The sequence below is a fragment of the Phaseolus vulgaris genome, unplaced genomic scaffold (assembly GCF_000499845.2).
Source record: "Phaseolus vulgaris cultivar G19833 unplaced genomic scaffold, P. vulgaris v2.0 scaffold_15, whole genome shotgun sequence".
NCBI lineage: Eukaryota > Viridiplantae > Streptophyta > Magnoliopsida > Fabales > Fabaceae > Phaseolus > Phaseolus vulgaris.
Window position 1 is genome coordinate 186,866 of NW_027174084.1, and position 12,700 is coordinate 199,565.

General features: G+C 34.5%; 3 protein-coding genes across 3 annotated transcripts; 2 read left to right on the forward strand and 1 right to left on the reverse strand.

Moving 5' to 3' along the window:
* Nucleotides 1-922: 922 nt before the first annotated feature.
* LOC137816985 (THO complex subunit 4A-like) lies at nt 923-3,476 on the forward strand. The gene is made up of 5 exons (XM_068620176.1): nt 923-1,323; nt 1,410-1,562; nt 2,334-2,402; nt 2,486-2,667; nt 3,016-3,476. Exons 1-5 carry the CDS (start codon nt 1,162-1,164, stop codon nt 3,185-3,187), a joined length of 738 nt encoding a protein of 245 aa, XP_068476277.1. The 5' UTR covers nt 923-1,161; the 3' UTR covers nt 3,188-3,476.
* A 3,678-nt stretch (nt 3,477-7,154) lies between these two features.
* Nucleotides 7,155-7,990, forward strand: LOC137816987 (histone H2A-like). The gene is made up of 2 exons (XM_068620178.1): nt 7,155-7,500; nt 7,600-7,990. The coding sequence occupies exons 1-2, from the start codon at nt 7,291-7,293 to the stop codon at nt 7,837-7,839; spliced, it is 450 nt and encodes a 149-aa protein (XP_068476279.1). The 5' UTR covers nt 7,155-7,290; the 3' UTR covers nt 7,840-7,990.
* A 474-nt stretch (nt 7,991-8,464) lies between these two features.
* LOC137816984 (ACT domain-containing protein ACR9-like) lies at nt 8,465-12,385 on the reverse strand. The gene is made up of 6 exons (XM_068620175.1): nt 11,758-12,385; nt 11,445-11,663; nt 11,245-11,350; nt 10,444-10,795; nt 9,532-9,816; nt 8,465-8,728 (listed from the first exon to the last, which is right to left on the reverse strand). The coding sequence occupies exons 1-6, from the start codon at nt 11,918-11,920 to the stop codon at nt 8,582-8,584; spliced, it is 1,272 nt and encodes a 423-aa protein (XP_068476276.1). The 5' UTR covers nt 11,921-12,385; the 3' UTR covers nt 8,465-8,581.
* Nucleotides 12,386-12,700: the final 315 nt, after the last annotated feature.

Sequence of the window (12,700 nt, forward strand, 5' to 3'; positions counted from 1 at the left end):
TTAGTTATTTACGGTTAATGGTTTAAAACTGTTTTCAGTTTCCTCTCCACTTCCATTATTTTCCTCAGTATATAAACTTTTCTTTTCCCTTTCATAATAATAAGAGATTATCTTTTTTATATTCCGTTTTGGAATACTTTCATACATGACTTTCACACTAAAAAACCTACCTTCTTAACAAAAGATACTCTCTCTTAAGTCACATTCGAAGGAAGGTTTCCAACATAAATACTCTGAGGGTTGTATACAAAGTCTCTTTAGTGTCTCCCAATTAATTTCCATTTTCCTTCTCTTGGTGTTTTTGCAAAATTGATCTTTTCCTCGTGATTTCCAAAAGTACTTATACCATCTTCAGCTGTTTAAGAAATACCAAATAAACGTAATTGCATGAATAACTCGTTTTGGGTGAAAAGGAGAGTTATGTTTTTTTTTAAAGGTGATCGAGAAATAAAAGGTGTTATAGACAGAATAGAAGGAATGTGGGTATGAATTTGTGAATATTGGAGAACTCTTTCAGAATACACCCTATAAGAAAACAAAAAAAATATCTTGTTTAAATATAGAAAATCGTTCCAATACTCAAATAATATATTTTATTTAAATCAAGGAAACTATTGTGACAACTGCTCTACAACTTATTTTATTAAAATCTTTAAATTAAAAAAAATCTCTAACAACTGCTATGATGATAACAAAGTTATGGAATAACTAAATAAATATTTAAATCTAGAAAATTTCTCCGACAATTACTTTAATAATTACAAAGATAATAAAATAATCAAAATAAAATATTGATATAAAGTTAAAATATTATTCTATGTAAAGATAATGATTTTAAAGAAAACATATTTCTTATATAGATATATAAGATTATTGTTGATTTTGTTAAAATAATAAATATAAGATTGTATTTATTTTTCATACACTCTTTTTTGCAAGACAAGTTGGTTATTATTTGCCCAATAGCGCGTGACCGCAGGCCCAGCAGTGTCTTTTATCACCCTCGTCTCTCTTTCTCTTCCTCTTCCTCTTCTTGGACGAAACCCTAATCCTCTCACTTTGCCCTCTTTTCTTCAACAACCTTCATAAATCCCAAATCGCTTCATCTTCTCTCAGATCTAACATCTGATTCCGTTCCTCGCCTGTTTCTCACAACCAAACATGTCTGCTGCTCTGGATATGACGCTCGACGATATTATAAAAAACAACAAGAAGTCAGCCTCCGCCAACACCAGGGGCCGAGGCCGAGCTTCGGGACCCGGACCTGCTCGTCGTCTTCCCAACCGTGCCGGAAATCGTCCTGCGCCGTACGCAGCAGCTAAGGTATTCGTTTTCATCCGATTAGGTTTTCTGTTTCGAAGATTCGCGATGTGACCTAATCCGTCTCTGTTACGGATCGGCTTGTGTAGGCGCCGGAGTCTGCGTGGCAGCACGATATGTACGCCGATCAGGGCGTCGCCACGGCTTTCGCAGGTCAAGGTGGTCGGGCCTCTTCCATCGAAACAGGGACGAAGCTTTATATATCTAATCTGGATTATGGGGTTTCCAATGACGATATTAAGGTAAGATCTGTACTCTGTCGGTACTTGGCTACTTTCTTGGTTCATATTTCGCGCAATTTAATTTGTCTCTGTATTGTTTGTATATTTAACCATCTTAGAAAATCGATTTCGGTGGGAGGGTCTCTATAACCTCGACTCCAAAAGTGGCCTCATACTCTGACTGATCTGCATACATGTTGTGCTACCACGCTATCTTCAGGCATGCTAGGCCCCTGTTTAAATGGAGACGTCGTGGCAGTATTGCATGTTTGCAAATCAGCCTCCAGAGTGTCTTATACCGAAATAAGGGCCAAGATTCCTCCAATATTTTTGTTTTAATTTTTTTTCCATCTAAAAATCTGAAATTGCGTGGAGCTTGTATATCGATTGTCATGCTACACACATCTATGCGGGTTTAGTTGTCAAGGTTTAATTATTAATTTTGGCCTTGTATTTGTATGTAATTATGCCTTTCGTCTTCTAATTTTGTTAACTTTGGCCATAACACTGCAACCATATTTTCTGGTGCTATAGCAACTCGGACCAAATCCAATTAAATCTGCTTATTTGTGGACTAAAACAATTTTTACTAATAGCACCAACACAACTTGCGCGTATATGTGTATGTCCAATTTAATAATGAAATGTTAAATCAATTAATTTTACATTCTTTAGTGTTTTCTTTTACGGGTTTGCATTATGCTTTGTTATGCTGTGTGTGTAAAACTTTGAGTTGTTACATGGCATTTCCATGTGTGGTGTTGTTAATGTTGTATTTTCTTGTATTTGTAGGAGTTATTTCTTGAAGTTGGTGACCTGAAACGGCACACTGTTCACTACGACAGGAGTGGAAGATCGAAGGTATCTTATCTAAACGACACAAATGGCTCCTTATGATGAATTGAGTGTGTCCTGCTGTATATAAAAATTGTTTTTTCATATAGGGTACAGCGGAAGTAGTTTTCTCTCGAAGAGCTGATGCTGTAGCTGCAGTGAAGAGGTATCACAATGTTCAGCTAGATGGGAAACCAATGAAGGTAGAGATCGTGGGGACAAATATTGCTACACATGCTGCAGTACCTCCTGTTAATGGAACTTTTGGAAATTCTGGAGGACCTCCCAGAAGGTATTGACCTCACCCATATGTTTGTGCATACCTGCCTGGATCTGATTTTTTGTGGTCTAAATGCTGAAGTATTTGTATATTTTATTTTATTCTTCCTGATCTACAATTTTTTATGTTGGAATATTACTTTTTGAGTATGCATATAATGCCAATGATTTGAGGGTTTGCTTTAATAATTGAGTTGTGTGTTCTTTGTTGTAAACAATTAATTATATTTGGAATTAGTTTAAGGGAATTTCATTTTGTACATTAATCTACTTTGAAATTGCTATTTCAAAATTCAAAAACAAACCAATATCTTGTATTTTAAGTTGATTGTTTGTATCATGGATTTTGACTTTCAAACAGTGGACAAGGGAGAAGTGGGCTACTAGGAAGGCCACGTGGTGCACCTAGAGGGCGAGGTAGCAGTCGGAGGGGTCGAGGAGGACGTGGTAGAGATCGTGATGAAAAGGTATCTGCTGAAGATCTTGATGCTGAGTTGGAGAAGTATCATGCTGAGGCTATGCAATTGAACTGAAGGAATCACTGATATTCTGTTTTATTGATATTACATTTGCGGTTGTCAAGGGCATGTCAATGGAACACCGCCCAAATATGTATCTTTATCAAAGTCATGCTTTTACGGAAAGGAAAAAGATAACTTAGAGTGAAAACTTTTACAGTTGATATATGTAGTTTGGGATTCTGTTATCAAATATTTATTTTCGTTGGGTATGACTATGCAATGTGGCTGAAGAAACAGAACTCAGCTTGTATTATTCACTCTGGCTCCTTTCATTGGATTTAATCATTTCTTTATTCAACAAGTGGGTATGGAAGTGGAACCCTGATCTCATCTATGCATGCACACAGCACAAAGAAAGCATTGGCTGCAATGTAGGAGGCTGCAGAATTCACCCATTTGATTGCTTTGTGCTTTGGTTAAAACTATTGCAATGGAATCTTCAAATAAGGTAGATTCCCTGCCCTAATTCCCTCCTTCAGCCCTCCTCCCTGAAAGAAAAAGTGATAATTTAATATCTTTTGCAGTGTTGTTTGTCTTGTGCTATACTTGTGTCATTTGATTCTGGTCTTGTTTGATTTAACTTCTTTACAAGTACTTATAGGAGAAAAATAGAGAAAGGAAATGAAGTAAGTTTCTTCTATGAGCTAAAAGTAATTTTTTGCGTAAGTAATTTTTTTTCAGTAACTTATGCATAACTTTTTTACAGTGATTTACGTACAAGTTATAAACTAATTTTTGGAATTGCTTGAGTGTGATTTTTTTTGTAAATTAGCTTATGAATTAGATAATTTTAACTTTTAGGAGTTTATTTATTTATTTTATACTTCAAGTTCATGTAGAGAAGTTTATCCAAATAGAATCTTAATTTAATGCAATCTTAAGATTTTCTTATCTGTTGTTTTAGGGGAGTAATTTTTCTCTCAACTATTTTGGTAATTTTGGCATATTAGCTAGTGAGATGGAATCTATCATCTGTTCTTCACTGGTTGAGTGCACTGGTCAAGCTAAGAACATTTCAACAGATGAAGAGCCTCTGGGATAAGGATGCTGAAGGAGTTAGTATTTTTGGTATGCTCACTCTGGTTGCATTCAGATTAAGTTGTCCTTGTTTCGAATGTTTTGGTTTTGGCCTATTCTGTGATCTTCAATTTTCGGAACTGGTTGAAGTCAAAGTGTTAGTCTTTCTTACATTCCACATGTTCTCCGAATGGAACTGAGTGGGGAACTAGGGAAGAGGAAGTCGAAGTGCTTACTTTATTGGTGGTGCTAATCTGAATAGTTTTTGCAGTTACAGTCGAACTTAATTGTCATTATAGAGCCTGTTGCATATATACCACCTTACCCTGGGAATGGTAGGGGATGGTAAAGTATGCTTTATAGAGCCTGTTTCTCCTCTGTACTGGAGGTTTTTGAAACGGCAAAAGAGTATATTCAATTATTGAAGTTCACGCAAATAACATACATCAGTATAAATGGTGGTTGCTAAGGTGATGTGACAGCAAAACTTCCTGTGGGAAATGTTAGTTTCATTACTTGGATGGTGAAACTGGTGCCCCTGATGCTGAATTTAGAAGTCGTGGAGTCGTAGTTTATGGATCTCGTTTATTTTTCTGTAATACCTGTTAGTTTCGATGCATTCTATAATCTCTGTTACGGCTAGTCACACATGTCCATGTTTATGTCTTTTGTACGTATAACATTTCAATAGTGTTTGCCTCTATTTTCATTACATTATAATAGATATATCTCTAAATATTTTCCTCAAATGGTCTACATTTGGTTGCCAATTCTTTTACGGAATCGTTAAAACGATGACCTTTGATTGACTTAAGTTTATAAAGTTCTTTTAAGATACTTTTGAGCTTAAATGATGGATGTGTTTAAATTTGAGAATTTCAAAACAAATAAAACATTGTAACTTCCTTATGTGTAAATTGTCAAAAAGGGCAAACATTTTTTTTTTAAATTTAAAGAACATGATAACGTCTAAGGTACTTAAAATTTTGCTTAAAAAATCTTAAATTTAATATATTCGTCGTTGAAACCTAATATCCGTCCCAGGAAAGGAATAGTTTGAGTATGATTCAACTTATAAATAGGCAATATTTGGTTATCGCATTTCATTAAAAAACTCATTCTTTTTCGTTCTTAAGATTAAAAAATAGTTGTTTCTGCAGTATCCATAGTAAGAGTACAGTTTCCATTTCTAGCTCGAAAATGCCCAAACAAACTAAAAGTAATATTACAGAAGAAATGATTTTTTATCTTACTAGTGATAGATACCAATTGGGAAATTAAATGAAGTTATTGTTGGTTTATTTTTCACGAATAGAAAAATGCAATTTTAGCCTATTTAATTTCATCGAAAAATACACAAATAATTAAATACAATGTTTTATTAAAACATTTGGGGAACGTTTAACCGATGAAAAACTTTAGTTTTTCAAAAATTTGTAGTTGGAAAAATATGTTTTTTGTGTTTTAATTATTTTTTCAAAATATAAGGTTTCTAATAATGGTTTTTTAATATAATAGATTTTGTACATTCAAAAGCTAAAAAAGCTAACTCTTGTAGGAAAAAGCGTTTGGACGCAGGCCCCTATTGAAGAAGAGAGTTGGGTAGACCAAGGCCATTTATATTCACCGCTCCTCTCAAGGAGGTGTACGTGAACGTTACCGTTTATACAACCATATTAAAAGAATATTGGAGTGTTATTAAACATGGGAGTTCTTAGAAAATCAGAGAGAAATTAATTTAGTGAACATAAAATAAAGCTATTGATAATGCGATTTTGAAAGATGCGAAGTTGAAAAACTATATCTTTCAAAGCATTGGTAGGTGAATTTTAGAGGCATTTTTAACAAAAATACAACTAAAGATATAAAGAACAACACAAGTGTAACAAACACAATGCTACTGGAGGAGGAGTTTAAGATGCTAAACATGACTGTTGGATTGATAAATAATATAAATATTTTCTAAATCTTAAACTCTAAACCTTAATAAAATATTATTTTTAAGTTCAATTATGTGACGCATATTGTTTACGGACAAATTGGTCTAACATCCAATAGTAACAAAATGTACATTATCAACTTATTAATTACTTAATTTCAACAATATGAACATATTTTTTTTTTGAAAAATTTGAATTTAAATTTCAAAAATTATAATGGTAAAGTTGAGAAAGAGATTGGTTTAACCATAAAGTGGCTTTATACATATCATCATGAAGTGAAAATGTATTCAAAGGTAGCTAACAATTCCATGTACCCCTCATTTTAAATGGTATAATAAAATAAAAGAATTGAACATATCATGTCCTTTGGACAAAAAAAAAATGTCAAAGTATTTGGTCACATTCTTAATTGAAGTTCAGCATTTATAATACATAAAAAATGTTAAAAGAAGTTTAAAGCAGATCAAACCATTAACGAGTTATGCTAATATATTTAAATTTATATCGTGTCCATATTCTTGAATATAAAATAAGAAAGTCTGCTGATAGAAGTAATTTTTTATTTATTTTTATTTTATATATTATTTCTGGTAAGAAGATAATTGATCATATTAGTTTATCATAAGCAGAATATTTTTTTTCATCATTCTACAATTCTGAAGTTTTTAATATTTACTTCTAATTGTCCTAGAGATTACAAGTGTAACAAGTGTTTGATTTTGTTTTATTAAGGTAGAGAGTAAGTTATGATTTGCTTTGAAGAGATTTTGTTTTTAATTTTCATGTAAATCTTAGTTTACTACACGCAGTGTTTATATATTTGAAGTATTTTCTGGAGATTTTGTTTTCAGAATTCATTTAAAAAATAACTAATCCACAACGTTGAAAAATGACGGCACCTGATTGGTCATTCAGAAGCACACGGATTGCCAAATAGAGAAACAGGAAGCGTAGATCAAATCGAATCCAACGGCGGATACGTGAGTGAAAACCGTATCCTTGTAATGAGAACTTGAGCGTGGAAAACTATATCTATAACACGGTGTCGACTCACCTTCTTCCTTCATCACACGCAATTCTGCTCAACATCCCTTAACCTTTCTCGTTCCTCACTTTTGTTATTTTTCAAGCTTAGCTAATTTCTAGGGTTCCGACATGGAAACCGGTGGAAAGATTAAGAAGGGCGCCGGAGGAAGAAAGGGCGGCGGGCCAAAGAAGAAGCCGGTCACGAGGTCCGTTAGGGCGGGACTCCAATTTCCTGTCGGAAGAGTAGGGCGTTACTTGAAGAAAGGAAGGTACGCGAAGCGTGTGGGAACCGGCGCTCCCGTTTACTTGGCTGCTGTTCTTGAATACCTAGCTGCTGAGGTAACCTTGCATTAATTGCACTAATCAGTGATTGTTGAGTGCTGTTAGTTTTGTGTTGTGGTGATTGATTGTGTCTTGGTGTTGGATTGGATTGTGTAGGTGCTTGAATTGGCTGGGAATGCTGCTCGTGACAACAAGAAGAACAGGATTATTCCTAGACATGTGCTTTTGGCTGTGAGGAACGATGAGGAATTGGGGAAATTGCTTTCTGGTGTGACCATTGCCCACGGTGGTGTTCTTCCCAACATTAACCCTATTCTGTTGCCCAAGAAGACCGATAAGGCTGTCAAGGAGCCCAAATCTCCATCTAAAGCTACCAAATCTCCCAAGAAGGCTTAGAGTATATTTTAATTTAGTTCTGTATATCAGTGTTTAGGGTGCTTTGGCTGTAACAGGAAGGGGGTTTGATGTTTTGAAACACTGTATTTTCATCTAATTGTGTTGTTTGAAGAAGTTTGTTCATTTATCGAAACCTCTTGTTTTCACCCAATTTTCTCTCTATGGTATCTCTATTTATTGTTGGTATGCTTTACCTTTTGGATACAGAGAAAAAAATTCCTAGGATTCTAAGTTGGTAAATAACTGAAGGTTGCACAATGGTGTGTGCCAATTTCCATTGCGCATTTAATGGGTTAATCTGATTCTTGTTGGCTCTGTTTTTGATTTGACTCGAGTCATTGTCGGTTTAAGTTTTTAACTATTTCAAATAACTGTATTGCTCTGAAGGACCAATGATTCATATATGCTTTGGAATCTGTTTCAAACAGATGCATTGTGTGTAAATTGTGTCTAATGGGTTTCGCATATTTTTGCGAGATTGGTTTTTATTTTTATTGCGATAAATTTGGCTGTGAACTCTATCGTGCATCATAGTAGACACGAAGCAACAGAATCTGAAACATCTCGTGCATCTTATTTCCTTTAAACCCTTAAGCTAAGAATATCAAATATGGGAGAGTGGAACTACAAAGCGAACAAGCAATGATGAACATATAACTAATAATCAGAGAACAGTCTATGGTACATGGCGCACATTGCAACACCCATATAATTCGTATATGTATTGTGATGAAAATACTACTTACCAACCCATTAAGGTTCTTCTAACCTTATTTACAATCTTATTTCTTGCAGCAACACCTGTTAATTGAAACTCACAATTCTCATCCAAGAGAAATCTGTATACCTCCCATTCACGCTCTAATGTTGAATGCCTTCCCACTTCAGCCTATCACAAAACGGGACCAAGTGATTAGATTTTTATTTTTCATAAGCTTAATATTTTACTAAAAGCAGATAAGATTACTGATAGTTCTCCAAGACCCAAGCATGCAAAACAATTGAATATGGGTGAGGTTTGCACAGTTGGAGATGTGTTAGAGATTACATTGACTAGATAAAAACATACATTATACATTTCATGGTATATATAATATATAAGTGAAGGAAAACTTCTAAAGTTAAATTAGACTTAAAGTCTTTTTTTATATAAATTTATTTCACTGTTAACCAATAAAATGTCATAGTAGCTATAATTGCTAATATGGTTATTGTGAAGAAAACAACATATCATATATGATGATTTTTTATTGGATGATTATATAAAAGCCTTTTACATTGACAGTGAATGAGTTATTTACTCAAAGTCAAAGTATGCTTACATTGGAACTGCCAAATGACCCTCACTTTTTTTTAATAAGGGGAAGGAACTATGGACCCATTTGTTTTAAATTTGGATAGAATTGATTTTGATAGAGTTTATTATAAACTGTGGATGTAAGTCACTAAACTGGGATGTGTATCCAAATTAATCTCAGTTAAAGATTTACAGTGAAGTTTGCATTTTTTCTAAAGTGTGAGAATTGTTCTCTCAATGTCAAAACAAACAGATAGTATATACACAAAAGGAGCTAAGCTACAAACACAGAACTAAATGCAACAGTATATATCAATGCTTATTTTGAAATGCAGTTATATTTTATAGCAACAAAGATATTACAGATTTGGTATCAGATTTCTGAATTTTCTTACCGAGAAAACACAAATTCCAAGTGTTTTGAGAGCAAACGTGACATCATAGAAAACTCGAGGTCTTCCTTTTCCAGATAGCTCAACAGGATTAGCGACCAACAGTTCAGTATCCGGTCCTCGGTTGGCAATGATTACTCGCAATGGATGAAGCATTTCCAGTTTCAAACGAGAGCATAGTGCACTCTGCTTCTCCACATCCAAAATCTTTTTTCCTTCTTTCTGCTGAATAAATATATCTAACTCACGATATCCCATGGAATTGGGTGAAAATCGGCCGTATGAAATCTAAGAAGAAAAATTTACGAGTGTCAGCAAACTGCTAAAATGCTTTAGTTGACAGCAAAATCAGAAATTCAAGACATTTTCAATTTTCATACAAAGAATTTTTATCCACGATCAGATGAATGATTAGTGATATATGAAAGTTACTTCAGAAGTTTGCACCATCTAATTACCTCAATCAAAATGGTGTCTCCTAAAAGTAACTAGTACGTTCACAAAACACAAAAAAGTATGGAAATCAACCCACAGATTTTCAAAATCAGATGCATGATTGTGGTTCTTCTAGCTTTAGAGCTGACTGACAAACAAAATTGAGAATGGAGAGCCCTTGTGATAAAATCTGTCAGTTTTGTTGAGTCAGTCACTTTTTTCTTCCAGAAGCCATCATTATGTCTTTCTTTTTTGTGGGTATTTCGCAAAGAACGAAAATGATATTGATTGGTTGATTGAATAAGCAGCATGCAAGTGTTCTACTCCAATAAAATTACCAACATAAATGACTCATGCTGACAGGTGCAACCTATCAAAACTACAACAAATGGAGACATTATGTCCTTCAAAGACAAGAGCACGGTACTTGGATGAAACTAGGTGCCTTGCCATGAATAATCTCGGTTGAGAAAACTATACCTTTATATTCATGTCCTTCAATGTTCTCATAATGTCATAAAGAAGACCCTTGTGATCAGCACATCGTATTTGAACTAGCGTGTGAGCTGGGCTTAAGGAATTGTCTAGTGTTACGTTGCTTTTCTTCAACTTTGCCATATCAGGGCTAAGAGCTTGAGAACGAACTTCATTTTCTGATAACTCACATCGAAATAACTCCTCAGCTAACGCAGGAGACAGAGAAGAGATACCCTGATTATGTTCATACTCTGGACCCGCCAATTGAAGCTCACAGCTGATACACGAGCCTCGAAGAATATCATTCAGTCTTTCACATGTCTCATCTTGTCGCTTTCTCGTGTGTAACAGTTCCCTAAAAGACACTTGAAATATAATTAGCAGTTGATAAGCAGCATTAAGATGTTATAACCAAAATATTGGTAATAACTTGATCAGCCATTTAAGAAAAACCTTAATGGAGTACAATTTTTTAGAGTTTAGTCTTATATAAACTTCTTTATAAGTATTTTTAGAAAAAATGAAATAAACTTCCTTGTATGAACTTTTGCAAAATTAGAATTTGAACTTATATAAAAAAGCTTGTTTCATCTATGTAATTTAATTTTCTTTTACTTGAAATACCAGAGATGTTCACCCAAACAAATTCTTAGATAATATCTGATAAGCATAACAGTCTTGAAGAACAGCAAAACTGATATCAAAAGAACTAGAGATTCAAATAGGATTATCAACATATTCCACCAAGACATTACAAAAACTTCATATTCTTGATTTTACTAATCCAATTCATCACTCACTCACTTGTTATCTGTCACGAAAAAGAGGTCCAACACTCTACCATCCGGGGTTGTGGTCACTTTCACCTTTTGAATGGTAAGTTCAAGCTCCGAGAGCACTTTTGTTACATCTACGACCATACATAACCAACAACAAAGAAAGACAATGATCACAAACATACACACCACACGAAACATGATTTCAAGAGACAGTATTTCCATTACCGTGCAACAATCCCTTTCGATCAAGGCAACAGAACTTCAACAGATAGACAGGTGAAGATCTGGAAGGCTGCTGGAAGATATAAAAGGAGGCCAAACAAGGCGGACAAATCCCCTGAAGTCGTTCTTTGAGGATCAGATAAGATGAATTCATGGGAAGCAACAGGGAGTGTGGAATAACCCATAACACAATGTAACACCACACGCCATCGGTTGAAACATCTAAAGGAAACATTCAAAAGGGTGTATTAAAGGCATTAGAAATAGACTGAAGAACTGAATGGGATTAAGAAAAGAAAGTGCTTGAGATTGAAACCTCCTTTGAAAATGCAGAGACCGAAATCGAGAATGATACTGCAGATATCGCAAGCGAGGCCGGTCTTGTCGGGGCAATTGATGGTGAGGATGAAAGGGTCGCCGGGGTTGTTGGGATGCTGGATTTGAACGACGTCGTCATCGGCGCCCGACACACCCATCATAGGAGCCACAAACGAAACGATGGTTGTTGGTTAAGGTTAAAGTTAAGGTTTTGGTAATATTATTATCATGGGGTATGCCAAATCGAAGACAGGAATCTATGTATGTATGATGAGATTAGGAAGTATTGTTTTGTAGCGTGATGGTTATTATGGTTGCAAGTTGCAGGTGGTGGTGATCGAAGAAGCACACGTGCAATCGCGAAAACACTGCAGTTGAGGTGGTTACTGTGGTTAACTTTTTTGTTTTCTGAGGCTATGATTTCGTGTAACTTCATCTAATCTTCTTCCATCTCTGCTTCAATGTGCTTATCACGTTATGCTCATGAAACCAAAAAGAAACACAAGTAAATTCTAGCAGAGACCAGGATATTCTGTAAATGGCAAGAAAATTGTTTTTAAAAAGAACATGTAAGATCACTGCGACTGATTTATTATTTTTCAATGATAAAATATAAAATCCATGGTGTGGATTTTGATACAACTGCACCCAATGAGGGGCTTGTTTTCCAGATTTAGGTAAGAAAATGTTAGAGTAATAAATTAATTAGTTCTTTTTTTGGTAATTGTCCTTTTAGTTATGTACGAAGAGTTAAATAGATAAAATTCTGTTTAGATATAGTTTTGTATATTCTACCTAAGGGTGAAGTGGTCCTACTTGTGTATATTTATAATGACATATATTTTAATCTCAATTCAAGAATAAAAAATTCCACAAGACTTTATAAATATGTATGAAAAAAAAATATAAATACATCATTATTACAACATTTATTACATGTA

Excerpts from the sequence above, each read along its gene's own strand:
- LOC137816987 (XM_068620178.1), top strand. The coding sequence starts at position 7,291 with ATGGAAACCGGTGGAAAGATTAAGAAGGGCGCCGGAGGAAGAAAGGGC. Across the intron at positions 7,501-7,599 it reads TTGAATACCTAGCTGCTGAG|GTGCTTGAATTGGCTGGGAA; the intron begins GTAACCTTGCAT and ends TGGATTGTGTAG.
- LOC137816985 (XM_068620176.1), top strand. The coding sequence starts at position 1,162 with ATGTCTGCTGCTCTGGATATGACGCTCGACGATATTATAAAAAACAAC. Across the intron at positions 1,324-1,409 it reads CGCCGTACGCAGCAGCTAAG|GCGCCGGAGTCTGCGTGGCA; the intron begins GTATTCGTTTTC and ends CGGCTTGTGTAG. Across the intron at positions 2,668-3,015 it reads TCTGGAGGACCTCCCAGAAG|TGGACAAGGGAGAAGTGGGC; the intron begins GTATTGACCTCA and ends ACTTTCAAACAG.
- LOC137816984 (XM_068620175.1), bottom strand. The coding sequence starts at position 11,920 with ATGATGGGTGTGTCGGGCGCCGATGACGACGTCGTTCAAATCCAGCAT. Across the intron at positions 11,351-11,444 it reads TCGAAAGGGATTGTTGCACG|ATGTAACAAAAGTGCTCTCG; the intron begins GTAATGGAAATA and ends GTATGGTCGTAG. Across the intron at positions 10,796-11,244 it reads TTTTTCGTGACAGATAACAA|GGAACTGTTACACACGAGAA; the intron begins GTGAGTGAGTGA and ends AGTGTCTTTTAG.